The sequence below is a fragment of the Pocillopora damicornis genome, chromosome 4, assembly GCF_964200805.1.
Source record: "Pocillopora damicornis chromosome 4, jaPocDami1.2, whole genome shotgun sequence".
NCBI lineage: Eukaryota > Metazoa > Cnidaria > Anthozoa > Scleractinia > Pocilloporidae > Pocillopora > Pocillopora damicornis.
Window position 1 is genome coordinate 4403006 of NC_142673.1, and position 24241 is coordinate 4427246.

The 24241-nt window shown below is 38.8% G+C and overlaps 2 protein-coding genes and 1 long non-coding RNA gene across 3 annotated transcripts; all 3 read left to right on the forward strand.

Annotated features, from left to right (window-relative positions):
- The first annotated feature begins 2225 nt into the window (after nucleotides 1-2225).
- Nucleotides 2226-3346, forward strand: LOC149046538 (uncharacterized). The gene is made up of 2 exons (XM_089202586.1): nucleotides 2226-2786; nucleotides 3116-3346. Exons 1-2 carry the CDS (start codon nucleotides 2226-2228, stop codon nucleotides 3197-3199), a joined length of 645 nt encoding a protein of 214 aa, XP_089058712.1. The 3' UTR covers nucleotides 3200-3346.
- Nucleotides 3347-3939: 593 nt separating this feature from the next.
- LOC149046539 (uncharacterized) lies at nucleotides 3940-5553 on the forward strand. The gene is made up of 2 exons (XM_089203682.1): nucleotides 3940-4118; nucleotides 4573-5553. Exons 1-2 carry the CDS (start codon nucleotides 3959-3961, stop codon nucleotides 5478-5480), a joined length of 1068 nt encoding a protein of 355 aa, XP_089059808.1. The 5' UTR covers nucleotides 3940-3958; the 3' UTR covers nucleotides 5481-5553.
- Nucleotides 5554-6602: 1049 nt separating this feature from the next.
- On the forward strand, nucleotides 6603-8097 carry LOC149046540 (uncharacterized). The gene is made up of 3 exons (XR_016186146.1): nucleotides 6603-6907; nucleotides 7001-7075; nucleotides 7896-8097. It is a non-coding gene; the product is annotated as an uncharacterized LOC149046540 (long non-coding RNA).
- Nucleotides 8098-24241: the final 16144 nt, after the last annotated feature.

Here is a 24241-nt window from a genome sequence, read left to right on the forward strand (position 1 = left end):
AAACAGCGTTAGTGGAGTTTGTCTCGTTTGTTGGGAGAGCTTTGTTTTTTGTCATGGCTTCGGCAACGTTTCACTCTTGTAGTTTTTCTGGTTTATTACACGACGCCACACCCTGTGGTTTAAGCAGCGATTATCCAGGCCAAGTTGAAGTTCTCGCTTTAAGAAATTGTACAAGGGACATTTCGAGGCACTGCGAGCTGTATGGGTTTAAAGCAAATACAGCACTTGACACTGAATGGAAACTGCTGTTAGCAACAGCAGGTAAATCTTAAGTACTGTCTTACCGTCTTACGTAGCGGCTAATAGTGGTGTACATTTCCATCATCTCTTTATCACAGACCTCACGATGGTCATGTTATTCTAAGAAAATCTTCGGGTGCTTTCCATTCAGCCCAAAATTCCGCAAGTTTCGGTTAGAAATCAAATGGAATGGACCATTTCGGTTCGGTCCTACCAGAATATTTGGGAACGCCTTTGAAGCTGGTCCACTTTGACCGGTCAGGTTATTTCGGTCGGTCAGGCTATTTCGGTCGGTCGAACCGAAATGTCCCCTTCCATTTGACAAAATTATTGTCCCCAGTACTTGCGTACCGCTCTTTTGTATCCTGCTTGTAAGAACGATGAGCAAACGAGTTCATCTCTTTAAAAATCGCAGGCTTTTATCCGCGGCGTTAATATTTTGCAAACCTAATATTAACGCCTACGATAGCAAAAAAAAACTTTATTCACCACCCCCCCCCGCTCCGCCACCCACGCACACACACCTGTCACTGATACACAGACTTTAAAGACTTTTTTATGAAAAAGGGGACCTCGAGATCTCCTAGCACACGAGCCTCTCAACTCGCTCGTGATGTATGCAATGGATAATTTTCCCTTTACCTTTCTTTAGGGGTATTTGCAGTGGAAGAGTCCCACTTGTCATTGACAATATGCCCTCGCCACAGAGCGGAATTTGGGGTGCGCTGGAGATCCTCAAAAGTGAAGTGTAGCATTCCACTAGAAATAGCTGCTCACAAAACAGCCTCGGTCAAAGGCGATCGGCATGAACTTATTCAAGTTGGATCGCGTAAGTTTATCGTAACACATTTGTAGCTAAAGTATACGCTTTAATTTTAAACGAGCGAGGGCGTAAAGCAACATATGCGCAAGCGTTACAATACACTTTATTCTCCTGTTCCCCTCCCCCCAAAGAAGAAAATGGCTTTGAAGAATAGTAAAGAAATCGGCGATGGCCTTTTAACAAGGTTAACATTTATTTTTGCTACAGCTCTTAGCAGAATGTGCAAACAACATTTCGCGGAGACAAACCAACAACAGAAAGTGACACCCGCACCAATGATTGAAGTTACTCCATGCGTAGAACTAGAGACTTCAGAAGCAAATGTAAGTAAGTAAACGGTAACCTTGGATACAGACAGTTATTCCAACATAACAAATGCCAAAATTCCGAAAGGGCTCGGTAACTGTGAATAACTGTAAACTTTGAAAATGACTCTGAAAATGATTTTAAGACGAATAGCTCACTGTTCGTTTCTTTAAATTCCTTTCGGTCTGGCTGGAGCGGGAGTATTGATAATGATAGCGGTATGCATGTAAATTCGTATTTTATTTTTTTAAAATGATGTATAACTTAAGTTTCGAACTATAATAAAAAAAACTAATGCCTAGTAGACAAAATAAACAGAAATATTGAAGTAACATTGATGTCTAAACGTCTTTTTTGTATGTTACAGAACAGCTCAAACTCATCTCCAGGACAAAGTGATACCGGTCAATCTGTTGAAGAGTTCGCAGAAAGCCTTGGACGTCTAGCAATCGCTGATGACACCTTTCTGTCACCAGACACAATAAGCACAGCTTCCACTCAGAGTGACGAGCCCACACCTGTGATCTTACATGAGCCGCGCGAAAAGCTGAGTGAGTTCCTGGCAGCATGCAAACTTGAACCGCTTGGAAAGCCATGGCTTTCTTGGAGTGATTCCTCTGAGCGAACAAGACAACGTCAAACAAGGAGAGCCACAGAAACAGTAGCAACTGTGCTAAAGTGCGTCACCCCTGATAATGCTGGTGAACTCTGGCGACGCCTAGCCTCTTCTACGGCTATGAACAAGGCCCTAGGTGTAAGCGAGTTGTCACATTCAGTGCATTTGTATTTAGAGGCCCTAGCAGAAGCTTACCAGAATGCAATCAGCTGGGATACCCGTTGACAAGTGCTTTCGATTATGGCAGGGGTTGGAACTTTCAACGACATTTCCCGTTATATCCCGGGGTTAACAAGATACCGATACTCCATGGCTAATCTTCATCGATCACAGTTTGGCCGAGGCGCTCAAGTTCCACAACAGCCTACCACACGAATACGAGTAGACTTGAGGCAGCTTGACCACTTTCTTGGTTTCATTACGAGCCCGCATCTTGTTCAGGACCTTCCATTTGGGCAAAAATATCTCAAGCTTTCGTCTGGTGAGGTTATTCAAGTACCTAACGTAATCCGTATGATGATACCCGAGCGAATGATACAACAGTACACTCAGTACTGTTTGGAGATCAACTTCAAACCATTCAGCAAAACTACTATGAGACGGGTACTCTTTGAGTGCAGTGCCTCTGTAAGAAAATCACTGCAGGGCTTAGATTATTTTGCAGCTGAAGGTGCTCGCGCATTTGATGATCTCGTGGCCCTCGTACGCCAAATAGGGGGATTAGGTTCCGGCAAGGAGTGGGAGACTACAGTTGTGCAAGCTCTTATGACAAGCAAGCAGTATTTGAAGGGGGACTATAAGGTAATGTGAATTCTGACTCCAGAAAGACAGCTTGAATAAAACTAAAAGTAAGTAATTATTTTACCTCGTCAACAAAATCATTCCGTAAAACAAATATATATTTTGTACTCTTTTTCTTCACTAAATGGTGCACGTGTAACTAGCTTACATAAATTCTCGAGATTAACAATGTGCGCACGAGGATAGTTTTTTTTTCCTAAGGTTAAGGTTAAAAGTTATTCGCCCCCTTACGTTAATAATATATGTTAGATTAAAAAATCCTTTGATTAACTATTATATTGAAGTATAAGCATAGACAAACAGTAATCTCAGTTTTGTTTTATCAACAGGTTCATGTCACAAGCCCCTCTAACGTAGCAGACCATTGTGTGTTGTTTGCTCTTAGCGACAGTAGTGATGCAGATTACCAGTAACAATGCAGTCACCAACACACTGATCTTTGTGACCGTTGCCAAAGTCTTCAGGAAACTCTGGCAAAGATTGAACGGGTCCTTGGCGAGACGACCTTTCCGACTCAGGACGCGAAAGACGAAGCGCTATTTATATTCCAGACAGCCCAGCTGGCCATAATGTCCTGGAAATGCCACATCCTTAGATCAACTAACCAAGACCAAGCGAGAATAGATGCACTGGAGAAACTTGACGACAACACTGTCTTGATAATTAACGACTGGGCCATGAAGTTCCTGCCACAAAAATACAGAGAGTCCCAAACCGACTGGTTTGGTAAGCGAGGTATCTCCTGGCACGTTTCTGTCGTCTACCGTCGTGTGAGCGGGGTACTCCAGTGGCAGGGCTTTCTGCACATAGTCCAGTCGTGCAATCAAGGCAGTGCTGCAGTGGTTAAAATCATGCAGGATGTCCTGAATACCATCAAGCTGGAGCACAGTGAGATTAACAAGGCGTTCTTTCGCCAAGATAACGCAGGATGTTATCATTCGTTGTCCACCGTACTCTCATGCCCAGTGATATCCTCCTCCACCGGCATCGAAATCAAGCGCATTGACTTTTCTGACCTACAGGGTGGAAAAGGTGCCGCAGACAGGCTCGCTGCAACCTGCAAGAATCACGTCAGGACTTTCATAAACGAAGGAAATGACGTGACCAATGCCGAACAACTGAAGAGTGCTCTTCTTTCGCATGGGAGGATAGAAGGAGTTCGAGTTGCTGCCATGCAAAGTGTTGAAGAGGAAGCAGTAGTAGATGACAACAGAAAGATTATTGGTATCAACAAATTAAACAATTTCGAGTTTAAAGACGAAATTCTCGTAGCTTGGCGCGCTTATGGTATGGGAAAGGGAAAAGAGATCCCATTGGAAACAACATCAGAAGGTTAGGCTAATGAAAATTCACAATTCTTCCTTTTTTAGAATTATTTCATCGCGCAAATATATATTTTATAGTTTGAGTAAAAAGGTGTACGTTTATCGTTTGTTATAGCCTTCAGACGCATGAAAGGCATCCATTTCCCATCCTGGTACGCAGGAGGAGCGGGTGTCTGCCACCCCGTGGGGTTTTGCTTTGTAAAATACTTAAGCCCCTTAGACCCTTTATAAATTTATAGTCCTTGATTTGTTCTACAAAATTTTTAAAACGAACATTGCAGAATATGGCGGTTCTGAAGAACATGTCCGGTCATAAGATGTAAAAAGCAAACGTTTCATCTGTTCCCGCAGCAAAGTGGACCAAAGGGGCACTCTTCACAGGCTGTGCAGAGTGAAGTATTGAAGTAGGTGAACAGTGCTTTTTATGTAAATCTTGTTTCTTTATGTGTTATCTACTTCAGAGCATGGCATTGGTTGGCTTTCATCTGAGTTTTCTTCTGGAGACTTTAAACCCCTTAGCCCAAAACCGACTCAGTCAAGGAAGAAGCAAGAGACGGAAGTGGAGCAGGTTCATGATCCCACTGACAATACAAATGAATCGTCATCCGTGTTTACCTGCCCTCAGGATGGGTGTGTTAAGGTCTTTCAAAGGCTGACTTCTCTCGGAAAACACCTATCTTTAGAGAAATGCACCAAGTCTTTAGAGAAACGGTCTTTGTTAGACCTTGCCAAACTAGACTACAAGTCCAGGTTGGAGGAGGGCACGACCAGTCAAGTTATTTCGTTTGCGTCTTTTAGGGATACAAGAGAGGCTACATCCGGCGAATTAGAGCTAAAAGAAGGATGGGCGCTAAAGCCGAGCAAAAAAGCATATCGCTTTAACCAAAACCAGAGGGATTATCTAAATGCGAAGTTTACAATTGGTCAAACCAGCGGCAGAAAACTGGACGGTGATATCGTATCACGTGAAATGAGACGTGCACAAGGACCTGATGGTGTTCGTTTGTTCAAAGTATCCGAGTTTCTTACCCCGCAGCAGTGCACTTCATATTTCTCACGTCTTGCAGCGAAGGTCCGACGGCAAACATCCGATGATGCTGAAATCCAAGCTGTAGTAGAAGAGGAAAACTTTACCATGGCAAGAGAAACAATCCTATCCATCACGCTACAGCACCCCATCACTTACGATCAGTACGATATCTGTGCCATGGCCAAGGAGCGACTTAAACTTGGAATGCTTCAAAACATTTGTCAGCAACTAGAATTAGAAGTACCTCCCAAGCCTGTTCGCCGCAAAGCGCTCTACGTTGACCTGCTGAAAAAAGCCGTCATTAATTGCACTTGCCAGCTCCGTGGGAAAAATATGTAGAAACAGAAAGTACTACCCTGCTCACAGACGTTTTTCTGTTTTGGGAATTTGGTGCGCGCACAAAATAAGCGATTGCTCGTAAGAGAGGGCGGAACGCGCTTTTTTTTTTTATACGTGCACTCGACGATATCTAAAAATGAAGAGGGTCTTTGAACAGGCTAGTAAAGTACACAAATTGTAGAGTTTTGCCTAAACGGTGTTCTCACTTCTCCTCAGAGGCTTGCTTCCAGGAGTGAATCATTCACCATTTGTTCTCGCCGGAATAGGGACCTTACGATCCGACAACGGCGACGGCGACGTGGGACTTTTTTACTTCCGGTTACGTACTGTGCATGAGTAGATTTCTGAGACGGCGGTGTCCCTTCACGCGCGGACGTCTAGAAGCCTTGTTTGACGTTGTGCGAAAACGTGGAAATTAAAACCCAACTATGGCAAATGAATCAAGGTAAAAACGAGACTTTGCTACTAGTTAGTTTGCTACTAGTACTAGTACTAGGTTGTTTGAAATATCCGAAACGAACAGAGCGTGGAGTCTTTTGTATACGACCACAAACTGAATGGAGAGAGATTTGACTTATTTTGCTTTGTATTTGTTTGTGATTGTACTTCACTCGCTATCACTGAGCTTTCTTATCACTTACTTTCCAACTTTTTTCTCGATCAAAAAAATAGAATAATTAAGCTTAATTTTATTTTGGGTTTACTAGGAACTAGTAGAGAGATTTTGTCGGCAGCGGTACTAGTTACATTCATCATCGGTCATCTTGTCGAGATCGAAACACTCGTAGTTATTGTACGGTAAATCCGGATTTTTAGGCTTGTGTAAATCGCAGGGTCGTAACGAGGTATATGGGATCAGGGATCAAAGGCCTAAAAAAGGGTGGGATCAGGGATCACAGCCTCGGATCCGGGATCAAAGCCCTCGGGATCGGGATCAGCGTGTTTTCCATGGGCTCAAAGATCAGGCGTCTAGATAACAACAATAATTTACGATGCGCGCCTAAACATGGATTTTTAAAGCTTTTTGAAATTTTATGACCCATTTTATACAGTATTCCTTGGTATTTGGACTTATTGATTGATAGTTCACCGGAGACCAGAATCAAAGACTTATTGATTGATAGTTCACCGGAGACCAGAATCAAAGTGTACTAGTTGACTCAAACTTGACTGGTTAGGCATTGGGTCGTTAATCTGTTAATAACTTGCCAGGATTTTATTGTCTTACTCGCGCTGCATGACGTTCAATCATGTCATACAATATGCCAGGAATAGGTCATTTGAGCACGTTGGATTGCTTTCGACTGAGCACGGGCACTGAGTATACTTGGAGATTACTGGATCGTTTTTTAAAAAAGTCAACATTTCATAAAGTTTTTTTCCATGGGGAAGCGAAAGAAGAGAAAAGATAATCACACACGTAGAAGGTAAATTGGAGTAAACGTTGATTTACGGTTTTCTTTCTGGTTCAAATCTGCAATCTTTTGGCAAAATTTAATTTCATAAACTCGACATTCTAGGTCACGTTCCTGGTCGCTCAGCAGAAAAGGCGATCAACGGCATGAGCGAAGCTCAAGGCGACGTTCAACAAGCAGGTAACTTAGAATAATGGGTTTTTGTGTGTTGTTACCAATTATAAGGACTAGAGTATACATAGAATTGCTTCTAAAACCGCGAAAAGAACAGACACAAAAACCATGATGTAACAACTGATAACACATTGAAAACTGATAGCACAAATGGACTATGAGATTTCGTCGTGTTGTGGGATTTAGCGTAGACCCGAGTAGTATTTATTCTGAAGGCAATTTATATGAAAGAAAAGTTTTCTTTTGATCAAGGAAAATAATAGATGGATTAATTTGAAGGATTTTTTTTTATAAAATTAATGTCATCAGTTTTAGGTTTACTGGTAAATGTTATTACAGTAACTCTTGCCTTGCGGACACCCCGCGGCCAAAATTCAGATCCCCATCTAGAGGGTCTAACATAGGTTTGGCGGGATACGGGATGAGGCGTTTTTAGCTGCCGGGATGCGGGATGAAAGGAAATTTTAAGGCGGGATGCGGGATAGCGTGGAAGCGGGAAGTTGCTTATTTTTCTGGCGGGACGCGGGAATTTTTTATTATTTCCGGCGGGAAACGGGATTGAGGATGAGAAATTTATAAAAAGATCTATAAATTTCTGGTCTTTATCTGCAAGTCAATTTGCGGGCCGACATCCCTCTAAAAACGTGCGCCGGGTTCGTAAAACAATAGAGATTTTAAAAGGTTAGTCACGTTTTCTCCCGATATAAACAATCAGCAACACCACACCTTTGACAAGAAGACCATTTTCAAAATATCGCAGTTTGACTTTGACATTCAGCAGAAGCGTTACAAAGCCCAACTGGAGATTTATTTTGTGGTAAACCAGGGTCAACCGCTTTGCATTTATGACGCTCCGGAAGGGCTCCTGATCTCGATGCACAACCAAGGAATTGAATGTCTTTCTCGTGAAGAGGCCTCTGTCGAACTAACCAGTGTTGTTAAAAAGGACCCGTCAGTTATCCTTGGCATTACTAAAACAGCACAAAAGCTCGTCTTCTCTGATTCTCATGACCATTCAGTTAACTTTTGTATTGATGACAAGGTAATTCACTCGATGGGAGGAAGCCAGCCGGGGATGCAAGACGGCTTTACAGTTAGGTTTCACTCGCCATCAGCGCTTGTGTCATATGGAGAATCTATGTTTGTCTGTGACACCAGCAGTCAAGCTGTCAGACTAATTTCAAGCTTAAAAAGCTATAAACATCTCGGAGAGAAATTGGGGCTATTTATTGAACTCTTCCAACTTGAAGAAGAACTATCAAGGAAGCCAAGTTTCCAACCAAGTTTGGAAGACGGGTTGATTATTCTCAAAGAAGCGGCGGATTTCATGAAAGACGTAGAAAAGCAGGCGTATTTTCGAACAGGTCGATCCTGATCTAGCATTATCAAAACCTACGAGGGACGCTTTTAAAATGCTTCATTCTTCATTTGAGAAAACGAATTCGTTCTTCTCTGAAAACGATTTGCAGCATATTGCAAAGGATATATGCTTTCCAAGTTTCACGACACTACATGTGGAACATTTCTTTGCGGGAATGAGAACCCCAAGTCGTCCAACGCCAGACATACATGATTACGGTAGCCGCAGACCAAGCTGTATTGTTGAATCCGTACAGAAGGTGTATCACTCTTCCTTTTCAGTGTATACGGGACCCCAAAGCCACTACACCGAACGAACAATAAACAAGAGGGAGCCTGAGTGGCTTTATGATCGTGCAAAGCTTAGCGAAGAACATTTTAGGCAAGAAGATAGTGTTAAGGAGAAGGATGTTTTGCGTGAAGAATCAAGGGAACTTAGGCTGTTTGCTTAAGAATTTGGGCAAGGCGTACGGCAGCAAAGAGTAAGAGACAAAACGAAAGAAAAGGCTGGAACTCTCCCTCTATCTCTAAGCATGATCCGAAGAGTTCAAACAAACCAAACTGAAAATGTTGTTGACATGCTTGAAGAGCTTCAAGCCTTAGACGCAGGATAACCTGAAACAGCACAGATTGAAACTCGTCCAGTTCGTTTTTCAAAGGGAGATGTAGTCGCCCTAAAACACAACTGGAAACGTTATTTAGAGCCCTTTTTCCTTGCTATTCTTCAGGAGGACCTTCATTGCAGTAATGGTGGCATCCTTGAGCGTACCATGCGTATTAACTGGCTTGAGCCGTCAGAGGAACGTATCAAGAAAAGCGGATCAGCTGAAAGTTGAGCAGGCTTTTTTAACGATTAACAATGACCGTATATGGCTACTTTGGAACAATGGCGGAAACAGCTTTAAAATACACGCGAGATTTTTCAAATTTCCGATTATCATACGAGCGGCAGATTTAAACCATCGGCAAAACTGATGATACGACAAATCCTCCCCGTGGGGGTGATTATGGTAGATTTTTTAGGATGTAAATAGTCACGGTGGGGTGGATGGTGGGGCGACTGTAGCTTTCGTATCTGAAGTAAAGAAATGTTACCGTTTTTTCCTTTACATTGCTTAAAACTGGGGAAAGATATATTCAATTAGAGGCTCACTGTGCGATACAAAAGTGCTGAGAGCATGTGTAACCGGTATTAACGTCCGAAGCCTACCACGCCGTTGAATTATGTAGAAGACTTTCGTCATTTGCTCGATTGTTTAATGTGCGGGTATTTAAATTTCGCGCTGCGTAAATGAGATTTTGTTCCTGACGTGCACAAAAAGGTTCATATTCTCCTTCCTCTAGCGTATGATTTAAAACCTGGTAATAACGTCCGAAACCTCGCGCGTCGTAAATTCATGTAGTTTTACGGGTATCTTTCTCTTTCCGTATTTCAATTCAACGAAAGGAGTTAAAAAAACAATGGCGAGTGGAAATAGTCGCACACGCTCGTCAATTTCTCCCATTCGACTCGACTGTTCAATCCGAGTATATTTAAATTTCGCGCTTCGTAAGCAAGAAAAACTGAATAATCTCCTTCCACAATTTTTTTGTGTTTACACAGACCGACATCAAATTGATACCTATTCATCCTTTTGTGTGATAGCAGGAGGTGAGATTTTTTTCGCATAGTCATGTTCTGCTAGTTTCTTCCTTTTTTTTTTTTGCTCAACAGGTTACGTCTATTCAATCACATCACTGATGCTGTCAGATTAATCTACCAAATTTTAGGGCAATCCAATTTCGCGCTACGAAAGTTATCCTATTTTCTTAGTTTGCATAAAGCGCTGCGCAATCGCCTCCCATAATTTGCTTACCGTAGAGTAAATGCATAAGCCCAGAAAAAACTTAACACGCGAAAAAATCACACCCCTTGATTCGTTAAATGCCACCTCGGTTGATTGAGAACAAACATAAAGTCCTAAGGTCCGCTTTCTACAAAGGGAATATTTGGGAAAACTGTTGATAGCTTTATAATTTTCATAAAGACTTTTTGAATCCGTCGTAAAACTATGTAAGCTCAAGCGAGACCTGCTTTTTTTTTCTCCGAAAGAGAATATAGAACAAACGAAAAACAAAAAATTCGTAACTTCTCCATTGTGAGACTTGTGAGTAAAATATCACACTCTCGTCTTGCCGCGCGTTTGACTGAAAACGAGAATAACTCAAAATAGATGTCCTCTCAAAAACTAGAGATGATTTCCTCGATCAGTACATCCTGTGTCATCAACATCGTTGCAAGAATTCTGTGCTTTTGTAAAACAGGAATCCTCCTCTTAGGTCGACTTGTTGGTTCCAGAAAGTAAGTGCTTCGCTAGAAAACAGCTGTGCGTCAGCGCCTGCCCTCTACGAAAATTTGGAGAAGCTGTTGACAGCTCCTTACTTTTAACAAAGATTGTTAAAATCCGCTGTAAAAATCTGATAGTTTTTATGAGAGAGACTTACTTTTAAACAGGACCTGCTTTTTTTGCAAAAGATAAATAAAAAAAACTCGCACCTTCTTCATTGTGAGACTTGTGAGAGAAAAAATATCACACCCTCATCTTGCCACGCGTTTGATTGAAAACGAAAATAACTCAAATACATGCTCTCGCAAAAACTAGAAATCATTGCTTTGATCAGTATATCTTGTATCATCAACACAGTTACATGAATTCCGCGCCTTTGCAAAGAAGGATCCTCGTGTCAGGTAAACATGCTGGTTCTAAAAACGATGAGCGCCTCGTTTGAAAACAGCTGTGCGCCAGAAACAAGGTTTTTAATGAAGAAAAAGTTTTATGAAGAAAAGAAGAAAGGAGATTTGAATGGAGCATTTTGATGAAAGGAAAAATAACCCAACGTCCGTCATCGCAGACGGACGCAAACAGTCCCTTTACAATCGCACTAAACAACCCTAGAACGTATGTCTCACAATGAAAACTTAGATTGGTTGGAGTGACATAGTCCTCAAAATTTCAAGCCTAGCAAGTGCAGCTTATAGTCACGGCCATTTCAGCCCAATTTTTTAGCGAAAACACAATGATTTTACTGCCTCTACTCTAAGGAAAGAAGTTTCTATATCTGGATCTCACCTGCCCTGGTGTGTGCTTGGTCTACCACAGCGTGGAGCCCCAGTCTCTAAGGGGTTTGTTTAACTATAACGCATCAGGCAATATTGCCTAAGAACACCTGTTTAACCAGACTTTAAACGCTGTACGCACACAGACAATGTTGATAATCACTTCTAGTGCATGGGCAGCCGTTCAAATCTTTATTATTTTATCTTTATATTATTTTATAAACTGATTGTAGAAAATAAGATAAAGAATCATACAAGGAAAATCAACACGTTTCAGAAAATTATGGATGACAGAAAGAAAACATATTTCTTTCCAGTCTCATTAACATAGATTAACTATATACACACTGTAATCAATTTAATAAGATTCATCGAGCTAAGGAGTACGAAGTGCAAAATTTTCCTATTTATCTATGTTTGTGTGAGTCTCAAAACCATTTTCGCTGGACTTGCCTTTAATTCTTATTAAAGTCTCTCGTTTCTTCTCTCAAATTCACCTGCATTGCGTTTATTTGACATGAATTACCAAAGACGATCTATAGTCTATAATTAAAGAGCCCAAACAGGAAGTGGGAAGTTCATTTCTAATATTAATTTTCATCTTGGCTTGAAACCAACAGTTTCTATCGTAACCATAGCTACCAGACTAATAAAAGAAAACGCGTTTGGCTAAATAAGTCTAGTGTTGGGCACCAAAGAACGTCGGATCTTGAAAGGTAGGAGATGACTGTACTTAATGCATGATAAACTTGAGTTTGACTTTCACCCCATGATAAGATTTGATATTCAGCCTTAACTCCTATTTCTGTGTAGTTGAAATAAAACGAAAATGAAATTTACCGAGTTTCCAAATGTGGGTATCACAAACACTTGGCGAGAAAATATCTCCAGCTGCTTGAAAGAAACAAGATCATTATCCTTAAATTTTATTTTCGTGAACAAAACATTTACTATGTTAAATAATAGGGAGTTTTTAATCCAAAAGGTTTTGGTTTAAAAACGTACAACTTAACGTCTAAGTATCTGCTTTTCCTAGCGTTTTTCGCCGTCAATTGGACCTAAAAGAATTAATCGAAATTTTTACAATGTTGGTCAAAGGACTAATTTCGGTGTCTAATACGTATGTTAACATGTGAAGATATTCCTAAGAGACCCACATCTCTCCATCGAGCGAAGCGGATAACATCCATTTGCGCCATTTGCATTAATTTCCACATGGAACTGACAGCTGCAAGCATTTTTTTAAAATTTATTTTCATAAAAAGGTTTTGTTCATAACGACAGGTCGATTTGGGAAGCTTAATCCATTGCTTGGAGCTAGCGATCAACTTAAAACTTGTGTCATACGCGCGTGGTATAAACAGAAAACCTGGACTGCATTGTTGACTAACTTCACTTTTGGAAAAGGTGAGTCGCAGACGGCGAATCATTTTTTTATCCTTCGATTTACTTATGAGTACAACTTCATTTATATATCTCTCCTATTCTATTTTACTGATACAAAAAGAATTAAAGTTACAACAACTAGCAACGACTAAGTCAAAATCCGACATTTAACATCTACCCATGATTGGAACTCATTTTTGAAAAATTAAAGGGTATTTAACGAAAGTTTTTTTAGCGTTTCTTATTCAGAAAATTGGATTTTAGATGCAAAATGACTAAAAACTTCGGCAAATACGAATTACTTCATTTAAAATAGTTACATTCCCATCTCTCCTCTCTCAATAACATTTAAGCATGACACTATGTTCTGTTCAATTTTCCCGCGTTTTACTAGGCGGAAATTTGATCTTTCTGCATCGTACGGAAGCACATTTCATATCTGAAAAATTATTTTTACAAGAGAACAGTACTGACATATGGCAAAGAATAGTTGCAATTTTTTGTTGTATATTCATCCATAAACATAGCTTATCTATCAAAAGTTAAAATCGCGTATTGTGCAAGTCTAAGAGAAAGTTATTAGCACAAACATGTTCAATGGTACTCACCTCGATAGCAGGTGGCATCTGTCGACCGTTAAATTGCCGATTATTTCGATATTCCTGGTTTGGGAAATATAGAGTTTGACATTTTTTAATCTAAGTTTACTATTTCCGGGAAAAAGTCGAATTTTCCAATGTATACTGAATTTATTCATACATCACCCCATGTATGAATCTGTTGCGTGATGCCAGAAAAAAGATGGCTTGTCTCAATTGAAATTAGCATAAATTTCCTCTTTCTATGATAATCGGTCTTAATAACCAAAGGCAATCGTGTAAACTCAAGTAGGAAAAATCTGAATTTTCAAGGACCTGTATAATGAAGGAAGAGAAAAAGGTTTATAAAGAAGAATAAAGTTTTTTTTTTTTTTTTTATGACTTATCGATCATGAAATAGAAAAGGAACTTGAGAAAAATTTGCGTATAGCTTTTATTAATGGCTTTTGTTCTCTTCCCTTAAATAATATCGAAAATGCTCTCTACAAAAGACAAGTGATGCTCGATGCTACCAATTTTTTTTCTTGTTTCAACTTTTTTTTTATTTTTTTTTTACCGTTTTTGGGAGGGAGAGGGCTGGAGCTATTTATCTGGGGCCTTTTTATACAAAAAGTTAGGAATTTAAAATATAACAGCGGTAACAGCGACATCAACAAAAACAATTAAAAACTTTACTCAAATTTGTCTTGTCCCAAGCATTTTATGTGTTAACCTCCTTTATCTCAGCTGAAATCATGAGGAAATATCTGAGCGCGGAATTGAGACATAAAATTATCCTAAATTCCTTTTATCAGATAGGCAAAAATCCGCAAATGAAGGCAGTATTAATTTTCCTCCATTTTCCCTGGGCTGGTTAAGTTACGCGGAAATTATAATTTTTCTTTTTTTTTTCTTTTTTTTTTTTTTTTTACAAGACAGCACACCAAAAGTATAGGTTATAAGGAAAAAAGGATCTAGCAACCGTTTCCTCATAGACTCCTGTCCTTAGAAAGACCGTAAAAAATGAAATAGAGGCAATGCATAATTCAAGGCACGAATAAAATTTATTCAGATGTCTTACCACCTTGATGAACTACGAGCCTGCTGCTTAATGTTCCTACATGATTTTAAAAACCTAAATGCTGTAATGTTTCCGTGATGGCTAAAAAATTCCAATGATTTTGTTATCGATTATAAAACGACGATGTAATACCACTTTCTGAGAGGCCTTGAGTTGTTTTCCTTCATCGGAAGCAGTATTGCTATGGTTGTCAGCGTTTAACTTCCCGAACTGATTATTTCATGAATGCTTTAGTAAAAACCATGCAAATCCTAATTTACCCTTCGTTAAGTGTAAGATGAAAAGTTCAGGATGAAGACAAGTTTCACCACAATATTCTGTATTTCTAGTCTTGTATTTCCTTGATTGTTAATTCCATATTATACATATGCACGTACTTACTTCGTTTCAAGGCGCCAATAAAACACATTTAACGAAAGATGAGTCGTAATCGATAGAAAATAAGTCCACAGGAGCTTTACTCGAACAGTTTGGTCTCTACGTAATTGCAAAAAAAAGCAAGATTTAATTTATCGCCTGCCTAAATAATTGTTTGACATTTTTCAAATTAAACCATCCGTGCTTTAAGACTAATACAATTGCATATGTAAGCAATAGAGATTTAATGACTAGAAATGTGAATCACACAATTTTTCCGACGTTTTACTAAGCTGTTTTTCAGTGGCATATCACACCCAATCAGAACTTAAACAATTTCAAGTGTAACTTGAATTCAAAATTCGAGCAACTTGCGCCGAAGAATTAGACAAGCTGGAAAAATATAGGAGATGATTTATTAATGAAGTCATTTGGTGTCTTATAGAAAGACATAAACAGCTTCTGGTATCTGTCTTGTCTGTCATCTTGAACAAAACATTTACTATGTTAAATAATGGGGGAAAATGTACTGTTCATTCTGGTAAAAGTGCGCCTAAAATATGTTTTAAAACTCCTACGGAGTGCGTGAAGCCGGCTGAATGTTTCATCGTGCACAAATTGTCGGGATGATTTTATCATGAGGACGGAAAACGTTGTGCTTTTTGTCTAACTTGTGGTGACAAAACCGTAGGAAGAAAAATGAACGATTTTACAAGAATAGCAACTTTTCAAATAATTTCGAGCCATTATTACGTGTTGATTTAACGTTGCGTGAGACAAGACAGACGACAATTCAATAAACTATGGGTAATATGAAAAGGACGTAAGCAAATTTCAAGATAGTGTGTACGGCGAAAAAAAAAAAAGTCATAAATTTACATACATTTATTTGAACTACAATGTCGACGACTCATTAAAAACTGTCATGTTAAAAATATTTATCAACAAATTTTTAGTATTTGGCATATCAGCGTAAATTTACATCGCATTTTGTTTAATCTGTTTGTCTTCATTGTCAACTTAAATTTGTATTGTAGCTCTGAAGCCCTTGAGGTTTGAGCAGATCGCTTGTATTGCGTTTTCTTGACGTCCGTGAATTATGGTCATCGTGGCTTTCGCGCAAGGTGGAGCTGTACAAATATTCATAGTAAATTCCCACACGAATCGTCAGTATTTGCTCAAAGACTTCCTCGAGGCCAGAGCAAGTTTTCAAACTAAAATTACGTGACAGGTTGATGAAAGTCCTTTTTAAATTAGAGAACTAACTTTCAAAACCACAAACAAGTGCAACATTTCCTAAAGCAAAAAGGAAAAAACTCAATTGAAATCCTATCGTGATAATTTAACGTTGAGGCGCTTTGAAAATACTAGACAAAATTAAAAACAGGTGGTAATTAAGTATTAACAACTGAGTTGAAAATGTAAATTGGCCACCGTAAAGAGTAAAAAAGCTGACGTTTCGAATGTTAGCCCTTCTTCGCCACATCTTAAAGCGATGAAAAAAAATCACACCTTCGTTGGATGCCACGCCCGAGGTAAAAGACAAAAGGAACAAATAAAAAGTGCTAACAAACGCGCTCTGCCAAAACCTCGAAAAACTTGCTTTTAGCAGTATTTCATTCTAAAAACATTTCTAGAATTCAGTTTTGACAGTTTTTAGAAAATTCTTGTACGAGCAAGATCTGCTTTTCCTTTTTTAAAAGTAGAACGGTCACTTCAACTTCAAGCAGTCTCAAAGTACCTAAATGAAGGAATCCTCTTCTTAGGTAGACTTGTTGGTTCCAGAAAGTCAGCACCTCATTAGAAAACAGCTGTGCGCCAGCGCCTGCTCTCTGCGAAAAATTTGGAGAAGCTGTTGACAGCTCCTTACTTTTAACAAATACTGTTAAAATCCGCTGTAAAACTGGTAGTAATGTAATGAGAGAGACTTACTTTTAAGCAGGACCTGCTTTTTTTGTAAATGATAAATAAAAAAACTCGCACCTTCTTCATTGTGAGACTTGTGAGAGAAAAAATATCACACCCTCATCTTGCCACGCGTTTGATTGAAAACGAAAATAACTCAAATACATGCTCTCGCAAAAACTAGAAATCATTGCTTTGATCAGTATATCTTGTATCATCAACATAGTTACAGGAATTCGGCGCCTTTGCAAAGAAGGATCCTCGTGTCAGGTAAACATGCTGGTTCTAAAAACGATGAATGCCTCGTTTGAAAACAGCTGTGCGCCAGAAACAAGGTCTTCAATCGCCTCGAGGCTCTCCACAGAAAACCGTCACTTTCGATTGCATTTAAGATCAGTAGTAAGACCAGAAAATATATTTGTACGTTGAAAAAACTGACTGGTAAAAACCAGGCGACTTGACTTACATATAGAGAGAGGTGGTTTAAATGAGTCACTGCAATACGGATAAATTTAATTATTTCTGAATTTGCGAACCTTTGGCTCAATGCCCTAAACGAGGGTCAAGTCTACCCCTGGGTACACCGATGGAGATTGATTTTACTAGTTCATATTTACACTACCCACTCCCCAGTGCAGCAAAATTGCCACTCCGATAATTTTCTCGATCAGTTACAAGCTTTTCCGCCTCCCTTCGGCCAAAGTCCCTCAGGACTACCAATTACTTAGGACTTTTGTTTGGAAAAGTTGACCCGGAACAATGGGCCATTTCTTGATACGGAGATGCACTATTATACACTGTAGGCAATGAAGACAACAACAACCCACCTCAGTGTATTTTAGATATTGTAACGGTGGTTCAGGATGGTGAGAAATTCATTCTATGCCGAAACGAGGAGCAACGCCTAAAAAACTTGGCTAAGGGCTCTGACAAGGCTGATTATGATAGCAGTAGTGAGGACGACAGTGATGGCGACAAAAGTGAAGACGATGATGACCAACCGACTCGTTTCGAAGCTGGACGCAGTAGATCTGGCAGGAGGGTGACACTATTTGTGCTTTAACAAGCTCAGAACAATTCCAGGGCCTTTCCGGAATCAAATTTTCACACACGTTGTACATTTTCTCGATAGATATTTTTCAATAGATTTTTTTCAGATGTCTAGAAAACGGATTAACAAATAGCACAGATACTGCAAATAGATGATAACAAAAACTTGTATCATAAACTGACTAGGTCGCATGCTCATGAAATTTTAAAGTTTATAGCATCACCAAACGGTTTTTCTTTTTCAAACGAATGTCTAGGAAGGTCGCTGCGATAAATACGTTTTATTCTAATTTTGGTTACAGAAAGTTTATTAAAGTTTATGAGGCTAATATCAACGTCAATTTCAAGCAGTCTGCTTTTTCAAGCGGATAGATTCGAAAGTTATCAGATTTTTAGGAAAAATTTGTTTCCTCGTGTTTCCCGTATAAAACGTTTAGAATTTGTATAGTATTGCACTAGTTAGTGTGTTTTGAATTAAGTGAAATTCACCTGATAGTTAAATTTGAGAAAAATCAAGATTGTTAACACGTGTCAACGAAGTGACGGATCCTTCAACGATGATTGCCAAAGGTAATATTCTACAATGATAAAAACGAACAAAAGAAGTGGGAACCGAGATAATTCAGGTAGGACACTAATACTTTGGACCATCATAATATAGTGAAAGAAATGTGAAGTAGCTCATTTTTTCTTTTTATCCTAATGTCGCATTGGCGAATTGGTAAAAAATGATTACCAGACAAAGTTATGGATAGAAAATACACTGGGATCAACAAAATTTTGTGGGATCAGGGATCAAAATTTTCATCACTTTTGGGATCAGGGATTAAAAATTTGCGTAAAAATACGGGATCAGCGACGAAAAAATATATCTCGTTACGACCCTGAAATCGTAGAGAATCACGAATTCTTCAGCGTTAATCAAACGGGAAGCATGAGCCAGGAGAATAGTGTCACGGAACTTTGGCATGGCTTTCTAAAAAACTTTCGTTGACTTAAACACGATAAACATCAATGACCGTCAACGTTCTCGCTCGTAAAATTCGTAATCTCAATTTTGGCGGGAACGCCAACACGACGTGGCCCCGCTCGACCCAGACTTCTCACGTTGCCGGCGCCGTCGCCGTTGTCGGATCGTAAGGTCCCTAATAACTAAGTCAAGAGAAAATCTATTTTGTTCATTGTTTTGCTTCCTTTACTTATTTTTGAAGTTTGTTTATGTTTAAAAGAGCGTTCCTTTTCGGAAAGTGAGATCATTTCTTGTTTGTCAGGGTTAGTCCTTGTTACAAATCAGTCAGTTACCTTTCAGCTCGTGACTATTTGCACGTTATAAATGTCTCTTCCCGCTCTGACAAATCAATGACACCTTATCTTATAAATGTGAAGAGGTATTTTAGCCTGCATAACAGCCGCTTTATGAGCCAAGCGAGGCGAACGCGGCATTTGCTCGAAGCACGAAACGAGTGCGAAAAGCGAGATGAGGGATGGAGAAAAATAAAGCTTTATTTTTCTCCTCCCCTCGTCGCTTCTCGCGCTTCGTGCAAAATGCCACTTTCGCCTCGCTTGGCTCATAAAGCGCCTTTTTATGCAGGCTGGAGGTATTTCTGCAAGTTCTTTGAGTTAACCAAAGATAACTTTGTTTATCTTCGCTAAACAACACTTCTAGAGGTCTCTAGAGAAAGCATTACGCGCGAGAATGTGGAATTTTATAACACTCCACATCGCGTATTCAGCCCTGCGGAGTGGTTCTCTTTTTCTCGCGCTCGCGGCGTGATTTGTTCATAGTTAACTCAAAGATTATTATTAGCCCGATTTCCGGGTCAGTAGAAGTCATAAGACCTTGTGGTGGCTTGAAATCTTAACTAGACGAACTCAAAATCGAAATCAACGGTCTCGAATGCATTTTAATTCTGCTTTTTCCCCCTGAAGAAAACTATTTTAAAATTGTGGTAACGGAGTTTCGTCAAGCGATGACAGCTTCAGTTCGAAGTTGCGATCTCAATGATTTCGCTGGTAGCAAAGTAACTAAAGAAACGTTTTTTCAGTCGTCATATAAAAAGTTATTTACGGCTCTTACCAACACAGCTGAAAGCTAGAAATAACATTTTCACCGTAAAAACATATTACAAGCAACAGTAAGTAGTCCTTTTACAATAAACTTTGCATTTAGTATGAATTCATTCAGCGGGCCGTCTAATTTGCATAAAGTTTATTAACTTAAATTCTCAAATTGCTTACTCCAGTGTCAGGGCTGTATTTAATTTCCAGAGCTAAAACGTTCCTGTAATTTACTTCAATAGCCAAGGCTTTATTCTATATGGGTTTTACTAGGAAGAGGCATATACCAGAGGGCTTTTACAACGGTTAAAGTTCGCTTTCATTTTCTAACATTTCAAGAGACACAAATACGACCTTTTTAAACTTGTCGATTGTAAATGTTAAAAACTTCTTTCTTCAAATTTTCTTTTAGGATTTTAAAGATTAAGAACGAAATAATACTCGGCTGAAGTTTCGATGTTAGGGATTGTTTCTTATGCGTTCACCGTTTTCTCGAAGTTGCGGTCGGATTCTGTTGTTTTTAAGCGCGAAAAGACAGCAATAAAACGATTTTTCAAACTATTTGTTATTTCTCCTGTACAATGAATCGCTTGAACACAAAACTATTTTCTCTTGAATTAGGTCACTAAAAGGGATGTTTTGGCAAAAGAAAAAAAAATTCAATTTTTTTACGAGTGTCTTGCGATTTACGATTTTCTCGGAAAATGGCTCTTAAATGCTCAAAACATATTTTTGATTTGAGGCAATAGTTAATTTTTGCCAAGAACTGTACGTGATTGTGTCGTTTGTATTGAATAGAGAGGATAGCAAATGATATAATGCCATGGGCATATCTTCGTGTAATAAATAAGGAGAAAAGAATTCCATATGCACACATGACAAGTGATTTGTATTTCATCAGGTGTCTGACTGTAGCGGATAGTAGTTAATTTTTCTGAAAAATATATACACAATCCAAGGTAAGGGTAAAAAGGGTAATGATTTTCGTCGGGTTGTGGTGACTGTAAAGTCACAAAATTAAGCAAAAAGGCAATTATATTCAAAAGCACTACGTATGCGTGTACATCCATGACATTTGGCTTCACAGAATCTTCTTGGCTCGTTTTTAGCCAAAACAAACAAAAGCACCTGTTTTGCACAGTCTCTTGCAAATCCAAGCAGTTAATGATAAAAATTCGATAGATTTTTCCATTTTAGGGGCTTAAATGCATCGTTAACCCTAAAAGTTATGAAGAATAAGGAAAGTAAAGGGGAGGAAGTGGCGTCACCAAACAGGAAGTTGCCATAAAGAGGAAGTTACTATAAAGCGGAAGTAACGAATAGATCGGTAGCTTTCGTCCAAATATAATTTTAAAATGGGAGGCTTTCACTTTTGAGTGAAGCGTGGCTATGCTTTCAAACAAAATTCCCAATACGCGTAATCATGTTTACAGTTTTTTCATACCACACTGACCCTTTACCTCGATAGCTTGCGGATGGAATTTATCGAACATGCTAAAAGATATTATAAATAATTATAATAACTATAACAGATGTTCCTCAAAAGGTTTTTCAAAATCTATTTACAAATGTATGAATATATAAAATAATAATAATAATAATAATAATAATGATAAAATATAGTCAGTATTCACAACAAAACAAGCTCTGAAAGTTCATGCTAATATACCGTGTGGAGGTACTTCCTTATGGCCATCTTAAAAAAATTTGAAGGAGGTATGATTCTTAACGTCACTATCCAAACTGTTCCATAAGCTAATTGCTCTATAGGTTAAAGAACGTTGGCCTGTGGCAGTTTTACAAATCGATCGGTATCTGAAGCGAGTCCCTTTTGCGCGTGTAACGAGCATGCATGCTAAAGCGCTTAATGAACTTATCGCTCAGGTATCGTGGAGCGAGGTCACTCAGACATTTGTATGTTATTACCGCGTCCTTATATAGTAGTAATTGCTTCGCGGGTAGCCAGTTCAACTGGCGAAGCAAAGGAGTTACGTGGTCGAATTTATTACAGTTCGTAACTCTCTTGCTGGCGAAGTTTTGGATTGACTGGAGCTCACTGATGTTCCCAGCTGATATATTCGACCACACGGTGGAACAATATAATATTTTGCTAAAAACTAATAATGCTATTGGTAATTTTAAAATTTCTTTGTTAAAGCTCTTCTTAAAACGATTTATCTGATATAGTTTAGAAAGGGAGGACGGGACTACATGTGTGATGTGGTGAACGTAAGTTCGATATAATGTTCGGATGATGTTTACCAACTGACCTGTACTCGTTGCTTGTTTTTCCTTGTTTCCAGACAGCAAACTCGCAATCAATAAAAACAAGTCCAATATAAGCTTTAACTTTGCCGAGTCATCACGATTTGTCTTCAATAAACGATTGCAGATATTTTCAAGCCTAAAGTCAGGTAATTTTTTTGTGTCGTTTAAGGTTTTCTAATCTTACTCTCTTGAGATATTGGTAAAATAAGAATTTCACCTTATGCTCAGGTGAATGACGCTTTCGTGATGTTCTTATCACGTGCAGTATAAGGCGAGGTTGCATAGAGGTTTTTAATAAGTAGATCTTGTAGGTAATTCAAGTAGTGAGACTAACGGATCTTACTGAAGGCAGGTGGTCCCGCGTGTAGCAATCCTAGTGGTTAACTTCTGGCACTTAACTTTTGGGCATGAACTAGGCTCGTTTCAGTTAAATTACACGTTCTTCAGCAGACTACGACGCAAACTAAACAAGATAGCTTTTCTTACGTAAGTAATGTCTTTGCCTTTTATATAGAATTACTCTTTGTAAAATTAATAGCTCGGTGGCTGTAGTTATCCGTTTTCACTCTAAATATTAGGAAATCAAAACGAGACGGTCGATCGTCGCTCCTCAGAGCGTAGCTTGTGGAAAGTTTGAATTAGCTCTCTATAGTATAAAAACGTGCCAGACAAAAGTTACAAAGCATTTAAAGGCGTTTTGTTGGCGTGTTAAGAATATTGCGTGGAGTGAAATTGATTGCCGAGTCATGGAAAACTTAGCAGTCTCTGAAAATCATTCAGTCGACAATCTTCGACAAAAATTTTGGAAAAGAAGAAGAAAAATAAAGACCTGTAGTTGATTCTTGTTTCTTTTCGCTTGTAGAATATTCTACACAGAGCATTATCCGTTAATTAAAGCACTTTACGAACTCTAACTCCCTTTTCTGATTGACAAATACTTTTTTTTTTCTTTCATGATTTGGACTGGGATATATTTTTTATAAACTATATTCTTTAGACCAGAGAGAGAGAGAGAAGTTAACTGTATGTTTCACAAATACGAGTTACCTTTGTCGCCAAAAAAAATAGAAATTTGGAGATTTTTAAAATTTAATGCTACTTTGAATTGTGTTCCAGAGCGTTTTGTGTTTGTTTATCGCTGACATTGTCATAATATGGTGAGCTTCCATCATGGGGGAATTAATTATTAATACCTTTTTGTTGCTCATTAAAGCAAGTAAAAATACTGAAACATTTGTAATAATATTCTGACGCAAATTATATAGTGGTTCTCGAATCTTGCAACACAATATTACTCCACAAAATGGATATTTGAGGATTCTTTATTGCGACAAATTTTAGTGTTTTAAAGAAGAAAACAACACGTTCAAACAGTTACTACGAGAATAACGAGGTACAGGGAACAGTTAAACAGTTTCAGTACTATGTGATTAAACCTCCTTGACTCGGAAAGCAATTCGAAAACTTAACGGTGTTGTAACAGCTTCATTAAGGCAGTCGAATGGATGGAAAAGTTGTGGGAAAAATTAAAGTTGATTCCCGTGTTGAACGTAATAAACTTTGCCTATAGCTATGCTTTGCATTTTTACTGCATTTTATATCGAAGAATCATTTCATGGGTGGCTGCGAATCAACTGAGAAGAACTGAAGTGATGGTAAATAAAAGTGAAAATACCTCAAACAGGTTAAACTTATCAGGGAGAAACAAATTAGGAGTGTCGAAAGTATACAAAATGCGAATGAATAATTCGAAAACGCCAAAGTAAATTTTTCAAGATGGAAATCCATCACTCATTTGACTTTGAATTTCAAAGGCGACAGGAAGACTTCCTGTCGCCTATACGATTTTAATGTATGCAATACTTCAGCGGTTTTTTTTTGAAGTTGTAGCTTCACTAGTTCTCAATATGCATGCCCTTGTCACTGTTAGGTGAATTTAGGGATCTGAGGATAACCAGGTTCGCCCCCAGCTATTCCTATTATTTTTGACGATTGTTTGAATCATAACTTAAGCTTCTTACGGTTCCAAAGAT